This window comes from Mytilus californianus, unplaced genomic scaffold, assembly GCF_021869535.1.
Source record: "Mytilus californianus isolate M0D057914Y unplaced genomic scaffold, xbMytCali1.0.p SCAF_2, whole genome shotgun sequence".
Classification (NCBI taxonomy): domain Eukaryota; kingdom Metazoa; phylum Mollusca; class Bivalvia; order Mytilida; family Mytilidae; genus Mytilus; species Mytilus californianus.
The window spans coordinates 42,616,424-42,643,749 of record NW_026262668.1 but is presented as its reverse complement, the minus strand read 5'-3'; the positions used below and the strand labels follow the sequence as shown (position 1 = coordinate 42,643,749).

Sequence of the window (27,326 nt, the reverse complement as noted above, 5' to 3'; positions counted from 1 at the left end):
GACATGTACACTTAACAATTATTCCATACACCAAATATACTTAACCTATTGCTTATGATGTAGTATCCAAGAAACAGACCAAACCCTAAAAACATTGACCAATGAACCATGAAAATGCAGTAAAGGTCAGGTTATACATGTGTCACCAGGCTTATTTTGACTTAATTCTAATTTTATCATTTATTTAGAAATTGGACTTTTAGAAAACTTATTATTTTACAAATTCAAATATTTACATACATGTATAGACAAATAATGTGTTAATCTTAATTAGTGACATTTAATGTTCAAATATTTGTGACAGATTTATTTATTTATTAAGTTGAAGAAATTAATATGAAAGACATTAATTCATACTAAAGATGTGAAAATTATTGAAAGAATGAGATTATATATGAGTATTATAAATTATAATTATCTTTTGTATTAATTAATGTGAATGCTGTCACTTATAGCTTAAGGTTATGAAATGTCATTTTAATTGGAGTATTGTCATGTTTAATTGAGTATTGTATATTGTCAATATTCACTATAAATATCTATTGTAAACTTTGTGAAATGAGTAACTAAGAACATTCAGTTAGAAAGTAAGATACTGTAGGAGTCACATTATATTGACATTGTCCTTTGTATATGTTATATTAGTACTTTGGCTTGGAATTAAATTATATAACTTGAATGTGTTGGATCTTTGTGAACTGCAACAACTAGTTCCTGATATTGGTGACCTTCAAGATTAAATTGTTTTTCTAATGATTTTACAAATAAAATCATGACCCCGTAACATTTAGGGAGCCAAGACAAAGAGTACCAAATGCACCCCTGATTGGTAACACATGCCAGACAAACATTTACACCTTATTGGACCATGCACCATATATAGTTGACCAATTACTTATAGTATCTAAGAATCAGTGCAAAGAAAGCTATCATGAGACTGGAACAAGGGTCCGGAAACGATCATATTTGCCAGTCATGTCCTAAACTGAAAGCTATTTGTCCTAAACGGCAGATTGGGATTTAGGACAAAATTATTTTTTTTACAGAAATAATTTCGGTCATTTTATTGAGATTGGGTTTCTTAATCACCATTTTTCTCTTGTTTTTCTTTTTTAGTAATCCTTTTCCTGTCATAAAACTGCCACTCCAGTATAGTATGATAATCCCCAGAGCCCTCCTAATAACCATTATAATGCCTTTGGGAAATATTGGCTAATGTGATTGCTAATCATTTTTTTACCTGTGTTTTAAATTCACACCTGACAGGGATCACAAGCTCAGAAATAATATTATTAAAAAAATTGAAATTCCATCTATGACGACTTTTTTCATTATTTAATTACTTTTCATTTTTGCATTACCATAATCGGCCTTGTCTACATGATATCAGAAGTGTCTGCACTGGTAAATTGTCGGCACCCCCCTTTTTTTTGACATAAGAATTCAGGTAAAACCTTTTTGTCACTTTTGAAACTCCAGTATTTTCAAAGCGTGTATATATTCTTGCTTATAGTACTCTATAATTCGCACCCCTGCCTGGCAATTTTAATTTTGGAGTGAAATCCACAGACAAAACAAGACCAAAAACAGTATTTTTACTTTCGGCATTAAAATTTTAAGATATCTTGAGTTTAAATAGTACTTCCTCTTTGAGAAAATAGTTGTTGCCGTGTATATTAATCAGGAATTTATGTATGTAAATAATGCTGATACCAGAATCATTGTACACTACAAATATACTTAATATCTATAGTCAAATAAATTTATTCAGAATTTGCACAAGAATCATACCAGTAGGCCACATTTCTTTATATATCTATACAGGAATTATTAGTTGAGTTCTAGTCTTTAGGACAGGTCCAGCCTTCAGTACTAGTAATGCCACAAAATGTAATTCTTAGGTTCTTAACCTTTTTTTATTTGTACTAGGTACATGTAGGTGTATTTGTTTTTAACTGTTTATATTGCATAAAATTAAATAGATTAAAAATAAAATTTTACAATATGGAAAATGGTGTGGTAGATAGGACTTTCTTTTCCGGTATATTTCACTCTTTTTTTTATAACATTGAAAATAAAGGTCAATCATCTGACATTTTGTAATGATTCATAACCAATACAGGTAAAGTAGGGAAACTTGTAAAATATATTTTTTTATTTTAGTCTTACAAAAAATTCAATAGAAAGAAGAACTTTATGACAACCCAATTCATATGAAAATTTGATTTAAAGAATTTGTTTGTGTTATTTTCAGGAAACCAAACACTTTGTAGTTAAAGCACAAGAAATAACCATCTTTTGACTAACAAAATGATCACTCATACTGCATGCCATACAGGCAAAGGAGTCAAGCATTTCTTCAAGAGGAGATAGAACTTCCAGGGCTTCCAAAAAATATTTGTGCCAGCCAGACATTTTGTCTTATCCCGATTTTAATCCCCTAAGACTAAGTAACAAAAGAATTTCAGGTGACTTTTAACAATATTGAATACACAACTAAGTCTCTAAAAGACATAGAATGCACTTTCTATGAAGAAGTGTATGTAGCAGAGGACACCTTATTTCCCAAAAGATCTAATACAAAATGTGTCAGTTCCTTAGACAAACTTAAGAAGGAAGTTAATCAGAGTATAAAATCACCATTCTTAATATGTTAAATTCAACCAATGACTCTTATCCAAATAATTTCATTAATGATATTAAAAAAAAGGACATGGAAAATTAACATGTATAAATATGACAGTGTCAGTTTTTGCGTAAATAAAATTTGACAGCAAAAAAAAACTTTCTTTTATTACAAGATATCCAGAATCCATTATGTCTTCATGGCAGGTACATGCATTCCTGTGGATGGGTGTTCACAGATAGTTTAGTTTGTAACAATGTTCCATTCATGTCCCTACATTTTGCTGTGTTATTTTTGGTCTTTCGTGCTTGGTTTATAAGGAATGTAAAAAAATATTTCATGTCAGTATAAGGAGATGTGGTATGACTCTTTTGCTATTAAATCAACTATCAAGAAAGATCAAAGGACACGGATGTTAACAAAGACAGTGTCCATCAAGATAGGTTTTCTAGTTGGGTCCGGAGACTTTCTTTGTAAGTGGACAACCAAATGATTTACTACGGGATTTTGGAAATGAATATTCTGCTGCATTTCTGTCTTACATTCCACATGAAATAATTGTGTAAAAAAGTGAATTTGAAGCTATATATGCGAAATAAATAATCTGACCTAGCAACAGATGAAAATGAATATCATATATATTCTGTCTGAGAAAAATCCTCCTGCCTCACCACCACAAAATGAAATGATTATCCACTTATGCTTTCTATGTTTAAAAAGAAAGTCCAATCTTGACCAAGCACATTACCCATCAGTTATTCCAGAAATGCTTCATGCATATAGTTGCGTGTATTACTAATAAGTTACCCTGTACACAAGGCAAATTCACTTGTACTGGGCACAACCATGTATTTAAAAATAAATGTGGATAGTGTCCACATGTGGACACAGATGATACCCCCGCTTGCATATCATATAGTTAGGGACATAACTGAAGAACCGTAAAAGTGACGCTACCCAAATTTGAACTTGATCTGAGTTTTGTGGTAATAAGCATTGTGTAAGTCTCATAACATTTGGTTGAGGCTTACTTAAGTAGAGAACAGAAACTAAAAATTCAGCATTTTCTATTTGTAAACACACATAACTCTAGAACGGTTGTGTATAAGTTTTATAACATTTGGTTGAGACAAACTAAAGTTAAGAGAACGGAAACGAAAAATTCAGCAATTTTTATGTTTATAAAGGGACATAACTCAAGAATGGTAAAAGTGTCGCCATCAAATTTTGTACTTAATCTGTATTATGTAGTAAAAAGCATTGTGTATAAGTTTCATAACATTTGGTTGAGGCAAACTAAAGTTAATAGAAAATGGAAACAAAAAATTTGTACTTGATCTTAGTTTTGTGGTAATTAATATTGTGTATAGGTTTCATAATGTTTGGTTGGGGCAAACTTAAGTAACAGAATGGAAACTAAAAATTTTGCAATCTTTCGATTTATAAAGGGGCATAACTCAATAACGGTTAAAGTGACACTACCCAAATTCAACTTGATCTGTGTTTTATCAGTGAAGGTCAAAATTAAACATTGCATTGTATAAAGCATTGATTGTAGTTGATTCAACTATAATCATGGACAAAGGAAGACAACCCCAATTTTAAAAATTACTTGATATTTAGAAGAAAATAAAAATTTTATAATTTTTCCATTTATAAAGGGGCATAACACTAGAACAGTTAAAGTGACGACACCAAAATTCAAACTTGATCTGAGATTTGTGGTAATAAGCATTGTGTATAAGTTTCATAACATTTGGTTGAGGCAAACTAAAGTTAATAGAAAACGGAAACAAAAAATTTGTACTTGATCTTAGTTTTGTGGTAATGAATATTGTGTATAGGTTTCATAATGTTTGGTTGGGGCAAACTTAAGTTACAGAATGGAAACTAAAAATTTTGCAATCTTTCGATTTATAAAGGGGCATAACTCAATAATGGTTAAAGTGACACTACCCAAATTCAACTTGATCTGTGTTTTATCAGTGGAAGTCAAAATTAAACATTGCATTGTATAAAGCATTGATTGTAGTTGATTCAACTATAATCATGGACAAAGGAAGACAACTCCAATTTTAAAAATTACTTGATATTTAGAAGAAAATAAAAATTTTGCAATTTTTCCATTTATAAAGGGGCATAACACTAGAACAGTTAAAGTGACGACACCAAAATTCAAACTTGATCTGAGATTTGTGGCAATAAGCATTGTGTATAAGTTTCATAACATTTGGTTGAGGCAAACTGAAGTTAGAGAACGGAAACTTAAAAATTTTGCAATTTTTCCATTTATAAAGGGGCATAACTCTAGAACGGTTATAGTGACGCCACCAACATTCAAACTTGATCTGTGTTTTGTGGTTATAAGCATTGTGTATAAGTTTCATAACATTTGGTTAAGGCAAACTTAAGTTAGAGAACGAAAACTAAAAGTTTTGCAATTTTTCCATTTATAAAGGGGCATAACTCTAGAACGGTTAAAGTGACACCACAAAAATTCAAACTTGATCTGTGTTTTGTGGTAATAAGCATTGTGTATAAGTTTCATAACATTTGGTTGAGGCAAACTCAAGTTAGAGAAGGGAAACCAATTTTGGGACGTACGTTCGTACGTACATACAGACGGACAAGGGTAAAACTTAATGCCCCACCGCTACGGAGGGGGCATAAAAAACAAAGAATTTTCTGTTGTTCTTTTTCTTGAACTTGTTGAAACTTCATGACACACCTTTAATGAACCTAAAATCCTATAGTACTAGTTTACACTCATGCATTTGCAGTTTGAACAGATGAGAATGAATTCATTTAACCTCTAATTTGTTGCAGACCTTATATTGATTCTATTTAATACATTCATAACTTTAATAGACTTGGGTTGATAAAAATACCAACATATAGATATTGTTTGGAAACTGACTATTTTTGAAGACAGTATATTTCCCTCTTGATGGTTATTAGTCATTGTGGTAGTTGTGGTCACTGTTTCAATGACATAAACTAGAAAAAAGGACAAATAAACAAAGCTGCGAAAATCAACTTTCTCTTGTTATCTTAAACAGCTATTACTAGTAATTATAAAGATGGGTTGGACTACTCAAACTACATACAGTGAAAAGAAAAACAACAACGTAATTATGATCATTTGTACGCCTTTCTGCATGAATTCTTGATTACACAACTGGCAAATGTCAAAGTCTATTTTCTGTTTTGGAAGTGGTACTCAATATGACATAATCAAAAAGAATAGTGTTAACTTCACGAAATTTAAACATATTATCAAACAAAGATGCTAAAACATCTAAACCTAACCATAAACAAATCAGAAATAATTTATGTTGCCAAACACGCTGTTCAACTGGATATTTACTCACAGTGCATATAAATTTGTAGTGGCCAGTACGTGACCTCTCCCGATACGCGAGATATATCATTATACCACGAGTTTTCAATCCTTCTTACAATACAAATCCTTGCTTAGAGCTAGAAATTAATGTAGGTAAAATATAATCACATAATGTAATAATGTTGTAACTTGTTCTAAAAAATTTCCCATGTGCACATCATGATGATGTTAATTTGTAATAGAAACTATATATAATTGATTTACATTTTGTAAATGTTGCTTCAATACTTCACTTCACTTTGTATCCAGACCATCCAGGGGCAGGTTATATCATAGAAATAAGAAGATGTGGTATGAGTGCCAATGAGACAACTCTCCATCCAAGTCACAATGTGTAAAAAGTAAACAATTATAGGTCAAAGTACGGCCTTCAACACGGAGCCTTGGCTCACACCGAACAGCAAGCTATAAAGGGCCCCAAAATGACAAGTGTAAAACAATTCAAACAGGAAAACCAACGGTCTACTCTATATAAACAAGAGTGCACACGCTGAAATGTCTCGCCTTCTTTACTAATCATTGATATTATGTTGATAGTTCTAAATATAAAGCTTTACTACAACTATCACATAAACTTAACATGATCCAAGAAAATGAGGTCAAGGTCATATAAACCAAACAAGAAATACATGTACACCTTACAATCATTCACTACACTAAATATAGTTGACCTATTGCTTATAGTTTCTAAGATACAGACTTAACCAAGAAAACTAAACATTGACAAATGAACCATTAAAATGAGGTCAAGGTCAGATGAACCATGCCAGGCAGACATGTACAGCTTGCAATCCTTCTATACACCAAATATAGTTGACCTATTGCTTATAGTAATAGAACTAGAGGCTCTCAAGAGCCTGTGTCGCTCACCTGTATTTACTGATGCTTTGGAAATCATGTAAAATAAGGTTAAAATCATAATTAATAGTATTAGATATTAGATATTATAATGATATCTAAGATAATAACAAAAAACTGCAAAATTTTTGTAAAATTACTAACTCAGGGGCAGCAACCCAACAATGGGTTCTCAGATTCGTCTGAAAATTTCAGGGCAGATAAATCTAAATCTGATGAACATTTTTGTCACCTGTCAGATTTGCTCTAAATGCTTTAGTTTCAGAGATATAAACCAAAAATTGCATTTTACCCCTATGTTCTATCTTTAACCAAGTCGCCCATGATGGTTGGAAGGCGGGGTCATTGGACAAAATACCCTAATAATGATTATGGCCAAGTATGGTTAAATTTGTCTCAGTAGTTTCAGAAAAGAAGATTTTTGTAAAAGATTACAAAAATTTACAAAAAATTGTTAAAAATTGACTATTAAGGGCAATAACTCCTTAAGGGGTCGACTGACAATTTTGGTCATGACAACTTATTTGTAGATCTTACTTTGCTGAACATTATTGCTGTTTACAGTTTATCTCTATCTATAATAATATTCAAGATAATAACCAAAAACTGCAAAATTTCCTTAAAATTACCATTTCAGGGGCAGCAACCCAACAACGGGTTGTCAGATTTGTCTGAAAATTTCAGGGCAGATAGATCTTGACCTGATTATCAGTTTTACCTTTGGCAGATTTACTCTAAATGCTTTGGTTTTACAGATATAAGCCAAAATCTACATTTTACCCCTATGTTCTATTTTTAGCCATGGCGGCCATCTTAGTTGGTTGGCAGGGTCATCGGACACATTTTTTAAACTAGATACCCTAATGATGATTGTGGCCAAGTTTGGTTTAATTTGGCCCAGTGGTGTCAGAGGAGAAGATTTTTGTAAAAAGCTAACGACGACGACGACGACGGACAACGGACGACGGACCCCAAGTGATGAGAAAAGCTCACTTGGCCCTTCGGGCCAGGTGAGCTAAAAACAGACCAAAACACAAAAACTTAACACTGAGTTATGAACCGTGAAAATGAGGTCAAGGTCAAATAAAACCTGCCAGACTGACATGTACATCATAAAATATTTCCATACACCAAATATAGTTGACCTATTGCATATAGTATTAGAAAAAAAGACCAAAACTCAAAAATTTAACATTGACCACTGAACCATGAAAATGAGGTCAAATTCAGATGACACCTGCCAGTTGGACATGTACACCTTACAGTCCTTCCATACACCGAATATGCTAGACCTATTGCTTCTAGTATTTGAGATATGGACTTGACCACCAAAATTTAACCTTGTTCACTGATCCATGAAATGAGGTCGAGGTCAAGTGAAAACTGTCTGACGGGCATTAGGACCTTGCAAGGTACGCACATACCAAATATAGTTATCCTATTACTCATTATAAGAGAGAAATTAACATTACAAAAAATCTTAACTTTTTTTCAAGTAGTCACTGAACCATGAAAATGAGGTCATGGACAATGGACATGTGACAGTCGGAAATTTCGTAACATAAGGCATCTATATTCAAAGTATGAAGCATCCAGGTCTTCCACCTTCTAAAATACAAAGCTTTTAAGAAGTTAGCTAACGCCGCCGTTGCCGGATCACTATCCCTATGTCGAGCTTTCTGCGACAAAAGTCGCAGGCTCGACAAAAACGAGAAACAAGAATTATTTAAGAACCACATCAACAAACCTCAACCACTGAAATAGGTTCCTGACTTAGGAGTATATATATAACCAAGCCTTTGTTGTTTATGTTCCTGTAAATGTAAATCATAATTGTCTGTACAAAAATCAATATAGATTTTGACACTTTGGTCTTGTCAGTATTGGTAAATGCTAAATGTATACTCCAATTTCTGTTACAGTCTCAAGCTATTACCCTCATTTCAATCTGTATTCATCATTTCCATAAAAATGATACATTTCATTTATAAGCAAAATGAATAATAACTCCATACTATTATCACATAATCATGATGTTAGGCCATACAAATGTCATTAGCTTCTTAGTTGGACATTGTATTGCACTAAGGACTACTTCCCTTAACACTAAATCAAATTATAATTTCAATCATGTTAATATCAATAAATAAACTATTGCCATAGAGTAAGTCTTGCCTGTGTGTAATTTTGATATGACTGATGGAGCTTGGCCTATATATATCCATGGAAATGAGATATTCCTGTTCTAATACAATAGCCTATGAAATATAATTAACTTTCTATTAATGTTTCCTCTTAAAGTGATCTAATCACACAAACTTAAACATGCAAACAATGGAAAAGTTTTAAAGTTAATGGGCCATGACTGAGGGCAGGGCAAAATAATCTCCCTAGATATGAGATGTGACAATGCTAATATAACTGCCTGCTAAATATCATTGATGACCTACCATTTGTTGTTCCCTTTAAGCTGACTATATCACAAACTTTAACAATTGTTGATAGTGCCACTGGTAACAGCAACCTAAGGTTTGCAAAATTATTTTAGGGACCTTTAATCAAATGTTTTGAAAATCATGGACAACATAAAATACTACTGAAGATTTTTCCACAAAAAAGCAGTATTAAAAAATACTTTTTGCATGGTAGATAAAGAAGCTTTTTCGAATACAATAGTGGTAAAGAAGCTAACACTATTTGTTTGACCTGACTGATAAACATAAAAAATAGGAAATAAATGTAATGTACAAAACTGTTCATTGAAATCCTTCTTAACATATGGATGATACATGAAACAGGATAGGGAAAGCTGCACATGTATGAACTCAATTACAAGTTCTTTGAAATACATTATAAAGATTAAAAGGGCTTGGTCCTTTTTTTCTATTTTTCTATTTTCTAATATTTATCTTCTAATGAGCTATTCATATCTTTAAAAGAAAAAATCTCTTTTGTCATATTTTATGTTAAAACTTTTAATAAGGTATTGAAGGTACAAAACCAAAGCACTTTTGCCAAACAATACAGATCAAACTAACTTTTTTTCAATTTTCACATACACATACATTATTTAACAACTTTTTTATAAGTTCAGAAGGATTCCTAATGATTAAATTCAAACTTATCTTATAACAAGAGTGCACATGCTGAAATGTCTCGCCTGCTTTACTGATCATTAATTTTATGTTGATAGTCCTAATATAAAGCTTTACTACGAGTATCAAATAAACTTAACATGATCCAAGAAAATGAGGTCAAGGTCAGATAAACTAAACCAGAAATACATGTATACCTTACAATCAGTCCATACACCAAATATAGTTGGCAGATTCCATATAAGAAATTGAAATGTCTGTCAAAATGAATAAATAAATAAAAATAATAATTACTGTTATTTTAAAGATAATCTGAATGTTTTGAGGAATAATGATGTTAGAAGAAATTATAAAAATAATTTTTGGATATGATTGTTTCTGTTCAAAGTAGAAATGATTAAAACAAGTTGAAAAAATGCAGAATTAACTCCCATTTTTTTACACAATGTTTATGTGTTGCAATGCTTTATGTTGACACTTGTATACTGGTATTTACTAGTGTAGTCTGGTTATTCAAACATCCCTGTTCCCAAATTTGTTACTTTTTTTAGTCAAAAACATCTGTGATATATATTTTTTTTCACTTTCAAATATCTTGCTTTATAGCTCAGTGTCTGTCAATAAATCTTAAGTCAGGAACATCGCTGTAAAAACTTTCAAAATCATTGTAGGTTCCAATATATGCCAGTTAAACCTGTAAGTCATGCTGTGCATAAGAAAAAACACATGTTGATTCTTTCATTTAACTTTATTCAAGCAATAGTTTTAAAATATATGTTTCCTACATAAGATCTGTCAAACTTGTTTTCTTATGTCTGAAACATTTGAATGTGCTAACAGTTAAAGTTCTTTGACCTGTAGTGAAATCTTGTTAGATGTTAGGCTGCAGTATTTTCCAGGAGTTTTAAAAATGACTTTCAACTAGGATTTGATTTCCAATGTCAGTAAAAAAAACCAAATATATATTGTCTGTCAAAATATCTTATGTATGAAAAATCTTATGTCAGAATCAAGTCTGTCAAAATCTTATGTCAGAAACTCAATTTGTCTGTCAAATCTTATGTCAGAAATAATAAAATCTGTCAAATCTAATGTCAGAAAAAATAAAGTCTGTCAAATCTTATGTCAGAAATAATAAAGTCTGTCAAATCTTATGTCAGAAAAAATAAAGTCTGTCAAATCTTATGTCAGAAATAATAAAGTCTGTCAAATCTTATGTCAGAAAAAATAAAGTCTGTCAAATCTTATGTCAGAAACAATAAAGTCTGTCAAATCTTATGTCAGAAACATTATATTTAAGGCTTCGTTTATTTAAAAAGGATGATGCTCATAATTTTTTTTTGGGTCAAATTGTCTTTATCTTTATTAGTAAAGCATGTATTCAAAAACAGAAGTTCATTGCTTATGATTTTTGCCTAACGTGCTTATGGGAGTTGTTTCACTTTCTTATATGGAATCTGCCAGTTGACCTATTGCTTATAGTATCTAAGAAACAAACTTAACCATGAAAACTTAACATTGACCAATGAACCATGAATACGAGAACATGGTCAGATGATACCTGCCAGATAGACATATACACCTTTCAATCATTCCATACACCAAATATAGTTGACCAATTGCTTTTAGTTTGAGAAAAACAGACCAAAACACAAAAACTTAACACTGAGCAATAAACCATGAAAATGAGGTCAAGGTAAAAAAAATATATGTTTATTTATAGACAATACAATGTATAAGCTTAGTTTTTAAAGGAGTTCACTTCATAAAAAAAAATAAAATATATAAAGCATTCAGAAAATTAGTTTATACAGAATAACAAACAAACCTACCATAAAATTCTTCAAACAATTTACCAAAGAAAAGAAAAAAAATCCAAAATGCTATTTACACAAAATGTATCATTAATACAATGTATTTTAAAAATTTATAAATCTTATCTGTAAGTGTAATCAAACTTTATATATATAATTAACCATTTCTGTTCAAAGGGAAATAACTCAATCACATAATAGGTACCACTTTTCACTATTGAAAAGGGGTATAACTCGACAAGGTAAAAGCTAAAATCGTGAAAATTGAACTTGACCTTCATTTAGTCACAGGAAACAACATATCCAAATTTGAAAAAAGTTCATCAAAGCTTGACCACGAAAACTTAACCTTGTTCACTGATTCATGAAATGAGGTCGAGGTCAGATGAAAACTGTCTGACAGGCTTGAGGACCTTGCAAGGTACTCATTTACTAAATATAGTTATCCTATTACTCATAATAAGAGAGAAATTAACATTACAAAAAATCTGAAAAATGAGGTCAAGGATCATGAACATATGACAGACGGAAACTTCATAACATTAGGCATCTATATACAAAGAATGAAGCATCCAGGTCTTCCACCTTCTAAAATATAAAAGCTTTTAAGTAGTTAGTTAATGCTGCCGCCGGATCACTGTCCCGATGTCGAGCTTTCTGTGACAAAAGTTACAGGATCGACAAAATGACTGAATCAGGATAACATTACCCAAACCAAAGCATTCTGAGCATAAAATGAACAATATTTACCTAGATATGTTGCAATATTACATTTAAATTTGCAACTTTTGAAACATTTGTAGTGATCATATAACATGTATAAAACTGGATACTTTCTAAAATATTATTACATCTAAATGTTATTACCATGTCAACTATATTTTTCTTTTACAATATATATAAATATAAATTTGTTTTATTCAACCTATAGCAAATAAACTGCATAGTCCATAACATAATTTCCTGTCTCAATTTTTTTGGACAATAATCAATCAATCAACTAATCAAAAGAACTGTTTTTTTATCATATGATCTCATCAATAACAGGGAATGGGTCAAATTTTGTGAATTTCATGAAAAACAAGAAATGATTGTAACAGGATGCTGTTACGAAGTCTCCCAAACAAAGCTCCCATAATTCGCAATTCCCAGTGTCGCCTGACATTGGACAAAGTCCAGTGAAAATTGGTTTGGTCCAGTAAAGTTAATGCATTAGTGATGCCTGGGGACTAACCCTGTATATCATTCAAATCATCTTGACATGACAAACCAGAATATATATGGTTTAGGGGTGGGGATCTCGACCATTTACAAGATACTAGAACATTGGGGGTGGGGGGAACCCCTGGGGACTGACCCTATACATCATTCAAATGTTCGAGAAACGACGAACAGGAATATATATGGTCTAGGGGTGGGGATCTCGACCATTTACAAGATATTAGAACATTGGGGGTGGGGGGAACCCAGTGGGGACTGACCGTATACGTCATTCAAATGTTCGAGACATGATGAACAGGAATATATATGGTTTAGGGGTGGGGATCTCGACCATTTACAAGATATTAGAACTTTCTCAAATGGCAGGAGGTAGGGATGACCCCTGGGGACTAACCCTGTATATTATTCAAACCATCTTGGTATGACAAACCAGAATATATATGGTTTAGGGGTGGGGATCTTGACCACTTACAAGATATTAGAACTTTCTTAAATAGCAGGGGGTGGGGGTGACCCCTGGGGACTAACCCTGTATATCATTCAAACCATCGTGGTATGACAAACCAGAATATATATGGTTTAGGGGTGGGGATCTTGACCGCTTACAAGATATTAGAACTTTCTTAAATAGAAGGGGCTGGGGGTGACCCCTGGGGACTAACCCTGTATATCATTCAAACCATCTTCGCATGACAAACCAGAATATATATGGTTTAGGGGTGGGGATCTTGACCACTTACAAGATATTAGAACTTTCTTCAATGGCAGGGGGTGGGGGTGACCCCTGGGGACTAACCCTGTATTTCATTTGATGTGCTTTATCATGACAAACCAGAATATATATGGTTTAGGGGTGGGGATCTTGACCATTTACAAGATATTAGAACTTTCTCAAATGGCAGGGGGTCGGGATGACCCCTGGGGACTAACCCTGTATATCATTCAAACCATCTTAGCATGACAAACCAGAATATATATGGTTTAGGGGTGGGGATCTCGACCATTTACAAGATATTAGAACTTTCTCAAATGGCAGGGGGTCGGGATGACCCCTGGGGACTAACCCTGTATATCATTCAAACCATCTTAGCATGACAAACCAGAATATATATGGTTTAGGGGTGGGGATCTCGACCATTTACAAGATATTAGAACTTTCTCAAATGGCAGGGGGTCGGGATGACCCCTGGGGACTAACCCTGTATATCATTCAAACCATCTTAGCATGACAAACCAGAATATATATGGTTTAGGGGTGGGGATCTCGACCATTTTCAAGATATTAGAACTTTCTCAAATGGCAGGGGGTCGGGATGACCCCTGGGGACTAACCCTGTATACCATTCAAACCATCTTAGCATGACAAACCAGAATATATATGGTTTAGGGGTGGGGATCTTGACCACTTACAAGGTATTAGAACTTTCTTAAATGGCAGGGGGTGGGGATGACCCCTGGGGACTAACCCTGTATTTCATTTAATGGGTTTTATCATTTAGAACATTTTCAATTAAAAAGATTGTGTCTATCACAAACGGTTTTCAATTTATAATCATTTGAAAATTTAAAAAAATAAAATCCCATAGGGTTCTATAGTAAAACCCTCTTTTCTTTTTGCCCCTCAAAGTACCCCTTTATAAACCCCATTGCACAAACAAAATCCTGATTGCACCACTAGACATGTTAGTCTAACATATTGTGAAACCCTAAGTTAATCTGACAAGCGGTTTTGGAGAACGGGTGCGGACAAGTTCAAATTTAAAAGCGGCGGAAGAGGAAGAGGAAGAGGAAGAAGAATAATAATAATTATTAGAACTGAGCAAAAACAATAAGTCTTCCCAAACTTCGTTTGGGAGACTTAATTAAGAACCCTAAGAATAAAGAAGGGAAATTTTACATCACAAAATTGGCTCATCCAATCCCATAAGTTGCCTCAATAAACATAATCAAATAATTATACATGTGCAAAATTAACTTCAAAGGAAATAATGACATTTTTTCTTTGTTAACAATATAAGGCAGGTACAATTCTAGATATTTTTTTATGATAGGTTCGTATAACCAGATAACACACAGTTGTATTAGGATTATATACAAGAGAGATAACTCTAATTGTCTTGGTTGTTTATTTGAATTGTGTAATAACTCTAATTTTTTTAAGTTTGATTAAGGATTTAATTCTAACTCAAACATAAATTTTTACCAAAGTAACCAAAACATGACATGTAGGTCAGTAATATCATCAAGCTATCTGACACATTCAAGTGTGTCATCACATGGTCTGAAGTCTGTAGTACATCAGCCTATATTTGACTGTCAGAATCCATAATTTCTTTATAAGCAGATTTTGAAGGTCCCCATGTGTACCCTACCCCTGACTGCCTTCTGATTTTATCATGTTTTGGTATTTGAATTATGCTTTTTACTTTGTACCTTTTTGTCATTTCACTAGAAAATATAATTGAGGAAGGAATAAGTAATAAACTATTATATTTCCTTTTATTCAGAGTAAAATGTTTTAGATTGTCATATTTTCAAAATGCATGCTGGCGTCAATTTATACAATTACAGGTTGCCTATATATAATATCTGTGAAATAAAGTTTGATAAAAAATGTTGACACATAATTACTTTTGGTAAATTTTTATGTTGTTTTTTTTTTTTAACAAAACTTGGGCCATCAGAATGAATAAACCTGGACAGGCTTTTGATTTTAAAGTTTTGTTGTCTTGCATGTCTATTGACTATGCAGGCTTCATTGTTAGATCAACTTCCAAATGAATCAAAACCAGTGAATCCTGAAATATAGATCATAATGACAATCTCCATCTTATGACACCTGGTCACCCGAATTTCATGAATTTTGGAATAATGGATGATATAGTCAAATCATTTTCTTTCAAGGAACCCACAATTAAAGAAATTCCTTGTTATCCTGATTCAGTATATATTTTTCTAGACTAAAAATTGTCTACCTACCTAATATTGCTTCTATAATCTGTTGATTGAGTATCTTTTTCCCTCGACCAGCCTTTGATAAAGTAGCACCAACTAGATCCTTCCGTGACCAGAACACATTTAATAAATATCTTGCCATTTTTTCACCACTGTATGTACCCGTATCTCTCTCAGTTCCCACCTTAAAAGCTTGTGATATTGTTTTATCATAAACATAAACACCACTGCCTGTTACAAGTTCTACCATCTGAAAAAGAAAATCAAATTAAACTTCTCAAGAACCTTGCAGTTGTTGGGTGTCTTTATATTAGTTGTTACTATTGTTCTTGTCTTCCAAAAAAATAAAATGCTTCGCCGAGCGCAGCCTGATATGACCGCAGAGGTTGAACTGTGAACAGTTGGGGCAAGTTTGTACACAATATTCAAGCTTGATACTGTCTGAATTTGGATTATGATCAAATTTTTGACATAATATAGGTTTCTGACACAAAATAAATGTGGTCAAAGATCTTAAAAATTTGAAATGGGACATTTAATTTACCTAGTATGGTCTGATATCCAAAATCTAACAACATGGTTATATTCAGCACATAAAAACACACCAAAAATTTAAATTTAGTTGAAATCTAACACAGTTTAATTTTGGACCCTTCAAACCTTAATACGGACTAATGTGAAAACAGGGTCCAAAATAAAAAATATAATTGCACAATAAGATTCAGCATATCATAGAGCTGCAATAATTCAGTTGTTGATGAAATCAAACAATGTTTAATTTTGGACCCTTTGGACCTCAATGTAGACCTATTTAAAAATGGGGCCCAATATCCAAAATAGTAATACAAGGTTAGAACCCCCCAAAATAAAAGACTTTATATTAATCCCATTGAAATTGGTTAAAAGATTTGTATTCATTTTCAATTGAAGAGTTCTTGCTATTGCGCAATACTGTACAATTGAAGATTTCTTGCTATTGTGCAATATTGTGCTATTGGGCAATCCTGTGATATTGCGCAATACTGTGCTATTGCCCAATAATGTGCTATTGTGCAATACTGTGCTATTGCACAATACTGTGCAATTGAAGATTTCTTGCTATTGCGCAATACTGTGCAATTGAAGATTTCTTACTATTGCGCAATACTGTGCAATTGAAGATTTCTTGCTATTGCGCAATACTGTGCAATTGAAGATTTATTATTGCGCAATACTGTGTAATTGAAGATTTCTTGCTATTGAGCAATACTGTGCAATTGAAGATTTCTTGCTATTGCGCAATACTGCACAATTGAAGATTTCTAGCTATTACGCAATACTGTGCAACTGAAGATTTCTTGCTATTGCACAATACTGCACAATTGAAGATTGTGAAAAAGAAAATCAAATTAAACTTCTCAAGAACCTTGCAGTTGTTGGGTGTCTTTATATTAGTTGTTACTATTCTTCTTCCGTTAATACCCATATATCAGAACCTCATATTATTCTCATAATAATAATAACAAGAAATAGTAAAGTGCAATACCACACGACAGAGCCGATGGCAGGTTTAATTACCATTTAATAATATATTACATATACAGAATCCTAAACATCTTTATAATGTCCTCATATAAATATGTAAATAGTTCAATGAACACAAACACTTATGTAAAGGGAACAAATCTCTTAATGCATGATACAATAATCTGAAATAACGAGTATTAAAAAATTAACGTGACCGATCGAGTAGACCCTGTCGTGCCGAATGATTTAACCGCCAAATCACATAAAACACATAACCTAAAAACGCCACCTATGGGCAGACAATTCAGAAGAAAATAATTTCATTCTAATTCTTAAAATCAACCGATTGAAATTATATTTCTTCTTCCGTTAATACCCATATATCAGAACCTCATATTATTCTCATAATAATAATAACAAGAAATAGTAAAGTGCAATACCACACGACAGAGCCGATGGCCGAAACACAAAGAACGGGAAAATTTTGAAGAAAGTTCTATATCATGCAATAAAAGAATTTAAAATTAAAGCAATAAATCTATAACCCTAAATTTTTGGACACTTTAAGCAAATCATCTAAGGAATCCTTAACATAACCATCTTTGGCCGTTTCGGAACGCCATCTACATTGTCTCTTAAAAAGGCGGTCTGGTAAACCTAAATTAGCACAAACACTAGCACCTCCAGACCTCAAACTGTGCAAGCCATATTGCTTAATGTTATGAACAAAAGGCTTGAACGCTTCAATAAAGAGCTCACGCATCCTCGAATACGATAATGGTGTATTCTCTTTACGCAAAACATAGACATCTTTACATCGGGTCAAATTTCGAAAAATAAACTCATCAGAATCGCAAGAAATATCAGCCCACTGCAAATATAATTCCACGTTTTTTACTGGACACTTATTTGAATGTGTACGGGCAATTAATACTGAATTGCCATCTCTATATACATCTGTTTTACTATGTTGAATGAGAATTGACATATAACACTCTAAAATAACTATATCACTTCTTCGATTATTAAGCAACTCAGAAACTCTTAAAAAACCAGCAAATGCAGTGAAACACGCACAAATTATACGTTGATTATACAAATTACCAAAAGAAAACATGGCATCATACATTTTATGCAGCAATTCTACCGAAATAGGTTCCTTTTTATTCGTAGGAGTAGCCAAGCTACGTTTCGCACCTTCTAAAACATTAATTACTAAAGACGAATCTGTCGGTGAACATGATGATCCAATAAGAGAATGTATCCACTTTAAAGAGTAAAACGCCTGAACAACTGGACTAACAGTATTGCTCGACTGTGTCAGAGAAGCTAAATATATAGCAACGTGAAAGGCTTTAGCTGGTAAAATGTCACCGTTTTCAATTCCGTTCAATGTAGCCCATTTTTTCCATCGTAAAAAACTGTGATAATATCCTTTTGTTGTTGAAACTGCTCGAGATTCCGAAAGTAATTCTGGAAGTAAATTCACTTTACCAACTAATGAGGCAGGTAGATTCGGCAATTCTCCAGCAAATGCCTGCAAAAATATATTTGTAATTGAAAGGAAACATTAATAATGAAAATTATTTAAAATTATAACAATCAGCTAAATACTACGAATCTAATTGTCACTGTAATATTCGCCACTGTCAACACAAAATCACAATACAATATACTCCTTGTAAAACTAACATTCTATATGAAGAGATCAAGAGAGATCTATAATACATGCTCACATCAAAATGATCTAACTGGATGAAAAATCCATCCTTAATGCTAACATGCGAAAAGTTAAATCAACATTACCAAAAATGGCCTTTTTACTCTTACCAGCTATATAAGCATTTTTGTAAGTAGGAAGATCTATAAAATTTGTCACCTCAGAAATGAAACCATCACCAAAAGGACAAAGCATTGGCCAATAACTGGCAGAGGGCCAGTAAGGTAAAATTAAAGTACCAACAGCTTTACACTGCCGCATATACATTAATACGCGTGGAATCAAAGAAACGGGTGGAACGAACAACCCGTTGATTCCTCGCCAGTCAACCGTGAAAGCATCAACACCTGACGAATTCACATTCCAAAATCTGGAATAAAAACATTCAATTTAAAATTGTCGTCAGAGGCAAACCAATCAACCTCATGAGGTCCCCAAAGGGTTTCAATGATCTGAAATACAAATTCAGAAATTGCCCAATCATCTGAATCAATAATCCTACTATGATAATCTGCTCTCTCATTCTCAGTACGTGGGATCCAAACCATATCTATATTAACATTGTGTTTAATACATGTGCTAAAAATGTCTAAAGCTAACTTTTGTAGTACTGATTTAGTGCTCCCTTTACTAACAATACTAACAACATTTTGGTTGTCAGTAAACCATTTTACATTCTTGCCACTTAAAAAGTTTATCAGCGACAAAAATACATTTTTCACAGCAGTTAACTCCTTCCATGTGGAACTAGTGGAAACTTCAGATTCTAACCACGTACCATGAGCAATATTATATGGGTTTTCCACAATATAGCCACCGTAACCCGTATTGCTTGCATCACTATATACAATAGTCTGCCAAGACACATCAGTCTTAAAGGGTTTAACATTGGCTTCATGTAAATTAATCCTCCAAAAATTAATTTGATGAATACTGTCTACAGATAAATGTATATAACTGTTCCATGAATGAACACTATTAATGTCAATAGACAAATGTTTTGTCATTAAATATACTATATTGCCTATAACGGGAGATGTAGATATAATCTGTCCTACCAAGGAAGATACCTTCCTTACAAATACTTTACCATTTTTGGTTAAACACAAATCAATGTCTGATATGGTACTCATAATCTTATCAATACGATTGTCAGGAATAGTAAACACTCCTTTATCTGTATCAATGTTAGTACCTAAAAAAGTGAGACTTTTAGTAGGTGTCCACATAGACTTTTCAGCCTTAGGTACAAAACCGCTACTTATTATGTCTTTTTTAACCTGTATAGCCATTTGAGTACACAATTCCTCATCATCATGTACACCAAGTCCATCATCTAAGTACATAATAACCTGCTTGCCTTCTCCTCTCCACTTTTTAATAAGTGGTCTAGTTAGTTTGGTAAATATGTAACAAGCAGTGCTGAGACCAAACGGTAATACTAGAAATTTAAAATATTTTTTAACACCGTTAAACTTCCATGCAAATCCTAGATATTTAGTGTGAGGCGGGAAAATATGGACATGGTGATATGCAGAATGTACGTCATACTTAAACATATATGAATTGGCATTTATATAATGTTTTGCAATACGCATATCTTCAAATTTTACACTCTGCTTCCATAAATGTCTGTTAATTTCTCTCAAATCTAATATTAACCGTTTTTTCTTGTTTGACTGAACAGAAACAGTGAAAGGATTCACAACAAATGGAATATCTAACGTCTCCACAATTAAACCTCTAGCTAATAAATCAGTAATAGCCGATCTTACAAAATCTGCATTATTCAAAGCTGATAAATTATTAGACAAACAAATCGATATTGGATTTGAATAAAAAGGTAAAACATAACCATCTCTAATAGTATCTATAATAAATTTAGGCGCACCAATATCTATCCAAAATTGAATGTTTCTGCTAAGTCTACCCTTAACAATAATATCAGATTGACCTAGTTCATATTCAAAATAATTATTGGTCAAATTGCAATCAATATGATTATCTACTAAAATGTCTTGTGAAAGTTCAAGATAATTAAAATACTCATCTTTCAAAAATTCACTGCGGCCTGGTTTGGGTGGCTGGTTTACTACTGTTGACATACGGACAGCTGGACCTGTAGTGTGTGTATGACCCACAAGAGTAGCATTGTCCCCTCTGCATCTTTCCAGCATTAAAACCTTGCTGAAGGGGAATTCCATTGAACCAAGGTTGCTGAGGCCCACGAAAGGGCTGCGGAACGAAGTTTGGAACCTGTCCTAATAGAGACTGATTGTTATCCTTAGTTTTGGAACCATTTCCTCTAACCTGCTTAGCCTTCCCTTTCTTCTTGCGGACAGCTCTATTGTCAGCTCGGATAATTTTTGCTTCATCCTCAGAATCACTTGCAATAGGATTAGCGTCGTATTGCCTAGCGGTATCCCAACCTCCCTCGGAAGTGTCAGCTATTTTGATGAGTTTGTTACGATGCTTAATTTTATCTACGGTAGATGATAACAAATCTCGTGCGTAATCTACCTTCCCATTGTCTATAGCCCACAAAGTCTGAACAAGATCCTCGAGATTTTCAGTATTAAAGTCAAATTGGATCTTATTACCTTCGTATTTCCATTTATAGGAAGCGTCTTGTTTTAAGTTTCTTAACCTGGGATTTCATCAACTGGTTGGCACCCTGTAACTCTTCTCTTAATCCACCAATTTTCTCTGTCACTTTAGCATCAATAATTGCCTCGATATCTTTACTCTGTTGATTTACAGCAGTTAAAACAGTTCTCAGCGAAATATCTGGTTCACCTTCATTATCCATGACTAAATTCGAATGTACTTAAATCGATAAACACAACTAGAACAATTAAAGTGACTGATCGAGTAGACCCTGTCGTGCCGAATGATTTAACCGCCAAATCACATAAAACACATAACCTAAAAACGCCACCTATGGGCAGACAATTCAGAAGAAAATAATTTCATTCTAATTCTTAAAATCAACTGATTGAAATTATATTTGTTCTTGTCTTCCAAAAAAATAAAATGCTTCGCCGAGCGCAGCCTGATATGACCGCAGAGGTCGAACTGTGAACAGTTGGGGCAAGTTTGAACACAATATTCAAGCTTGATACTGTCTGAATTTGGATCATGATCAAATTTTTGACATAATATAGGTTTCTGACACAAAATAAATGTGGTCAAAGATCTTAAAAATTTGAAATGGGACATTTAATTTACCTAGTATGGTCTGATATCCAAAATCTAACAACATGGTTATATTCAGCACATAAAAACACACCAAAAATTTAAATTTAGTTGAAATCTAACACAGTTTAATTTTGGACCCTTCAAACCTTAATACGGACTAATGTGAAAACAGGGTTCAAAATAAAAAATCTAATTGCACAATAAGATTCAGCATATCATAGAGCTGCAATAATTCAGTTGTTGATGAAATCAAACAAAGTTTAATTTTGGACCCTTTGGACCTCAATGTAGACCTATTTAAAAATGGGGCCCAATATCCAAAATAGTAATACAAGATTAGAACCCCCCAAAATAAAAGACTTTATATTAATCCCATTGAAATTGGTTAAAAGATTTGTATTTATTTTCAATTGAAGAGTTCTTGCTATTGCGCAATACTGTACAATTGAAGATTTCTTTCTATTGTGCAATATTGTGCTATTGCGCAATCCTGTGATATTGCGCAATACTGTGCTATTGCCCAATAATGTGCTTTGTGCAATACTGTGCTATTGCACAATACTGTGCAATTGAAGATTTCTTGCTATTGCGCAATACTGTGCAATTGAAGATTTCTTACTATTGCGCAATACTGTGCAATTGAAGATTTCTTGCTATTGCGCAATACTGTGCAATTGAAGATTTATTATTGCGCAATACTGTGTAATTGAAGATTTCTTGCTATTGAGCAATACTGTGCAATTGAAGATTTCTTGCTATTGCGCAATACTGCACAATTGAAGATTTCTAGCTATTACGCAATACTGTGCAACTGAAGATTTCTTGCTATTGCACAATACTGCACAATTGAAGATTTCTTGCTATTGCGCAATACTATGCAATTGAAGATTTCTAGTTATTGCGCAATACTGTTAATCTGTTTTATATATAGAGAATATCATATGGCTTTTTCAATATCACACCTGTATCCAGGGCTTCCAAAACAGTCGTATTTTCCAGACATGACCGATAAATTATAAATATGACTTGTTGTGCCAAACCTGAAACAGACATTTAACGTAGGTTTGCCATTTTAACATAATTCAGAATAAAATGCTCCGCAGGGCGCAGCTTGATACGACCGCAGAGGTCGAACCCTGAACAGTTGGGGCAAGTATGGACACAACATTCAAGCTTGATACAGCTCTGAATTTGGATTGTGATTAAATATTTGACACAGCATAGGTTTCTGACACAGAATGAATGTGGTCTAAGAACTTAAAAATTTTAAATTGGACAGACAAATATTATGGTCCAATATCCAAAATCTAAATACATGGTTAGATTCAGCATATCAAAGAACCCCAAGAATTCAATTTTTGATGAAATCAAACAAAGTTTAATTTTGGACCCTTTTGACCTCAATGTGGACAAAGTTGATAATGGGGCCCAAAAATCAAAAATCAAAATACATGGTTAGATTCAGCATATCAAAGAACCCCATATATTCAATTTTTGTTGAAATCAAACAAAGTTTAATTTTGGACCCCGATTTGGACCAACTTGAAAACTGGGCCCATAATCAAAAATCTAAATACATGTTTAGATTCAGCATATCAAAGAACCCTAAGAATTCAATTTTTGTTAAAATCAAACTAAGTTTAATTTTGGACCCTTTGGACCTTAATGTAGACCAATTTGAAAACAGAATAAAAAATTAAGAATCTAAATACACGGTTAGATTCGGCATATCAAAGAACCCCAATAATTCAATTTTTGATGAAATCAAACAAAGTTTAATTTTGGACCCTTTGGACCTCAATGTGGACCAATTTAAAAACGGGGCCCAAAATCCAAAAACTTAATACACGGTAAGAATCAGCATATTAAAGAACCCCAAGAATTCAAGAATAAAACCCCATTGAAATTGGTCAAGAAATAAGCAATTTATACGAAGTATCTTCTTTTGTACAATACTGTGCAATTGAATATTTCTTGCTATTGCGCAATACTGTACAATTGACGATTTCTTGCTATTGCGCAATATTGTGCTATTGGATATTTCTTGCTATTGCACAATACTGTGCAATTGAAGATTTCTTGCTATTGCGCAATACTGTGCAATTGAAGATTTCTTGCTATTGTGCAATACTGTGCATTTGAAAATTTCTTGCTATTGCACAATACTTATTATATAATAATTTACACATCCTGTTTGGTGTGTATCTCCTACCATATCATTATTATTTGCTTTTAAATATAAAACAGAAATAACCAATTTAAAATGGAAAATTTTAAAAGAAAAAAAAAAGGAAAAAAAAAAAAAATCCCCCCCCCCAAATTTTTCGAACCCCCTTATGATTCATCACCCCCAAACTCAATCCCAGCCTTCCCTTTGTGGTATGGTACCTTGCAGTACAATTTCAGAGAGATCCATACACTTGAACACAAGTTATTGTCTGGAAACTAGAAAAATGCTTATTTTTGGCCCCTTTTTGGCCCCTTATTCCTAAACGTTTTGGGCAATTACCCCCAAACTCAATTCCAGCTTTCCCTTTGTGATATGGAACCTTGTAGTACAATTTCAGAAAGATCCATACACTTACACATAAGTTATTATCATGAAACTAGAAAAATGCTTGTTTTTTTTGCCCCTTTTTTGGCCCCCAATTCCTAATATTTTGAGGCAATTACCCCCAAAATCAATCCCAGCATTACCTGTGTGATATGGAACCTTGTAGTACAATTTCAGAGAGATCCATACACTTGAACACAAGTTATTGTCTGGAAACTAGAAAAATGCTTATTTTTGGCCCCTTTTTGGCCCCTTATTCCTAAACGTTTCGGGCAATTACCCCCAAACTCAATTCCAGCTTTCCCTTTGAGATATGGAACCTTGTAGTACAATTTCAGAAAGATCCATACACTTACACACTAGTTATTGTCATGAAACTAGAAAAATGCTTGTTTTTTGCCCCTTTTTTGGCCCCTAATTCCTAATATTTTGAGGCAATTACCCCCAAAATCAATCCCAGCATTCCCTGTGTGATATGGAACCTTGTGGTACAATGTCAGAGAGATCCATACACTAACACACAAGTTATGTCTGGAAGTTACAAAAATGCTTATTTTTGGCCCCTAATTCCTTAACTGTTGGTACCATAACCCCCAAAATCAATCCCAACCTTCCTTTTGTGGTATTGAACCTTATGGCAAAATTTCATAGAGATCCATTCACTAAAACTAAAGTTAGAGTGCGAAAACCAATGTGTCTTCGGACGACGCCAACGTCATACCAATATACGACCGCAAAAATAAAAATATGTATATAAATATGATTTGATGAAAATTTTTATAAGGTAGTTGAGTTATAAAGGTTTTAAGCGAAAAAATCATCAGGACCACATTGTTTGAACAAAATACACGCGTGCGCATGTGCGCAGTTGTGAGATTTAATTATGCATCCAAATTCTTCAAAAATACTAAAATTATCATTGATACCTTCATCTAACGTTCATTTCAAGTATTTTCTTGAAGAAATAACGTTGGAAGGAGCTTCTTATACTCGATTGTGCTTTTTAAACGTACACATATTTTTTGTATCCGTCTCTGGTCCGTGTTTTACCATTTTAAAGTCAACATCCGGTATGAGAAAATGTACCTTCAAAAACGAAAAAAAAAGATTTTGACAGGGATGATTTTGACAACGTAATATTCACAAATAAAGATTCTAAGGCATTTATTAATACGCTAATGTTGCACACTTCCAATGATGCACTGTCAATTTAACAGTTTACGTCAGTACAGCGAATTTGTATCAAAAGTCAAGTTTAATATCGTTTTTATGTCAATCATTCATTGTTTATATGATGCCCAACTGATTAGCATGATTACCTTTTGTTACGTAGTCTTAAGGGATCAAAATTGGGATAAGACAAAAAATGTCCAGCTGGCACACATATTTTTTGGAAGCCCTGCCTGTATCAACCCGAGACACCAATATAATCCCAAGAGCTATGCTCGAGGGATTATATTGGTTGAGGGTTGATACAGAGTGTGATACTGAAAAAGCCATATCATATACACTTTATTATATACATGTATCTCAAGTACAACTAATTTAGATGTTTTTTTCAAGTGACATGATGTAAAACATATATAAAGGGTTTGATAAATTCCTTGTAACCATGACTGATATCGATTACGTGATGTCATACAGATTAGGGGTTTGATAAAGCCTTTGCAACCGTGACTGATATCGATATTATCACGGTTGGCTGAAACAGCATGATTGCAATCGATTGTATTACACATACAATTTACTTGTATTTACTACTAAGTATATATAAAAAAAAATATGAAAAAAATCCGCATATTGAAAAATCTTGAAGAAAAAAAATATGAACCCCCCAAAAAAAATTTGAAAAAAAACCCTCCAAACTTTTTGACCCCCCCCCCCCCCTTGGAGTAATTACCCACAAACTCAATCCCAGCCTTCCCTTTGTGGTATGGAACCTTGTATTACAAATTCAGAGAGATCCATTCCCTAATTCCTGAACGTTTGGGACAATTACCCCAAAACTCAATCCAAGCCTTCCCTTTGTGATATGGAACCTTGTGGTACAATTTCTGAGTGATCCATTCACTTAAACTAAAGTTATTGTCCGGAAACTAAATGTGTCTTCGGACGACGCCATGACGACATGATACCATTATACGAACGCAAAAAATTTTTTGCAGTCATATAAAAAGGTGTTTATGGTAGATCTTCAGTCGTTTCTGTTAAATTTAAATTAATAACTTTGCAAGCTTCAAAGACACTGAGTGATTCAAAGCTTGACATATTGTTGAACTTCAAGTTAAGAAGTTTACAATAATAACCAAGTCAAGAGGCACCCAAATATCAGAAGTAGCTCTCTGAAAAAAACAAATGCCCCTTGGCATTTAAGAC

General features: G+C 33.2%; 1 protein-coding gene across 18 annotated transcripts in view; it reads right to left on the bottom strand.

Moving 5' to 3' along the window:
• LOC127729861 (uncharacterized protein DDB_G0280205-like) overlaps window positions 1-27,326 on the bottom strand; it is a 192,072-nt gene that overhangs the window by 110,285 nt on the left and 54,461 nt on the right. For all 18 annotated transcript variants that reach the window (XR_007994871.1, XR_007994870.1, XM_052237784.1 and 15 more), the window contains exon 5: window positions 15,997-16,222. Coding sequence is in view for 16 of the 18 variants with exons in the window: in XM_052237784.1 (XP_052093744.1) it covers window positions 15,997-16,222 (226 nt within the window). In the remaining 2 variants the exon portion in view is untranslated. The remainder of the gene's footprint in view (window positions 1-15,996; window positions 16,223-27,326) is intronic.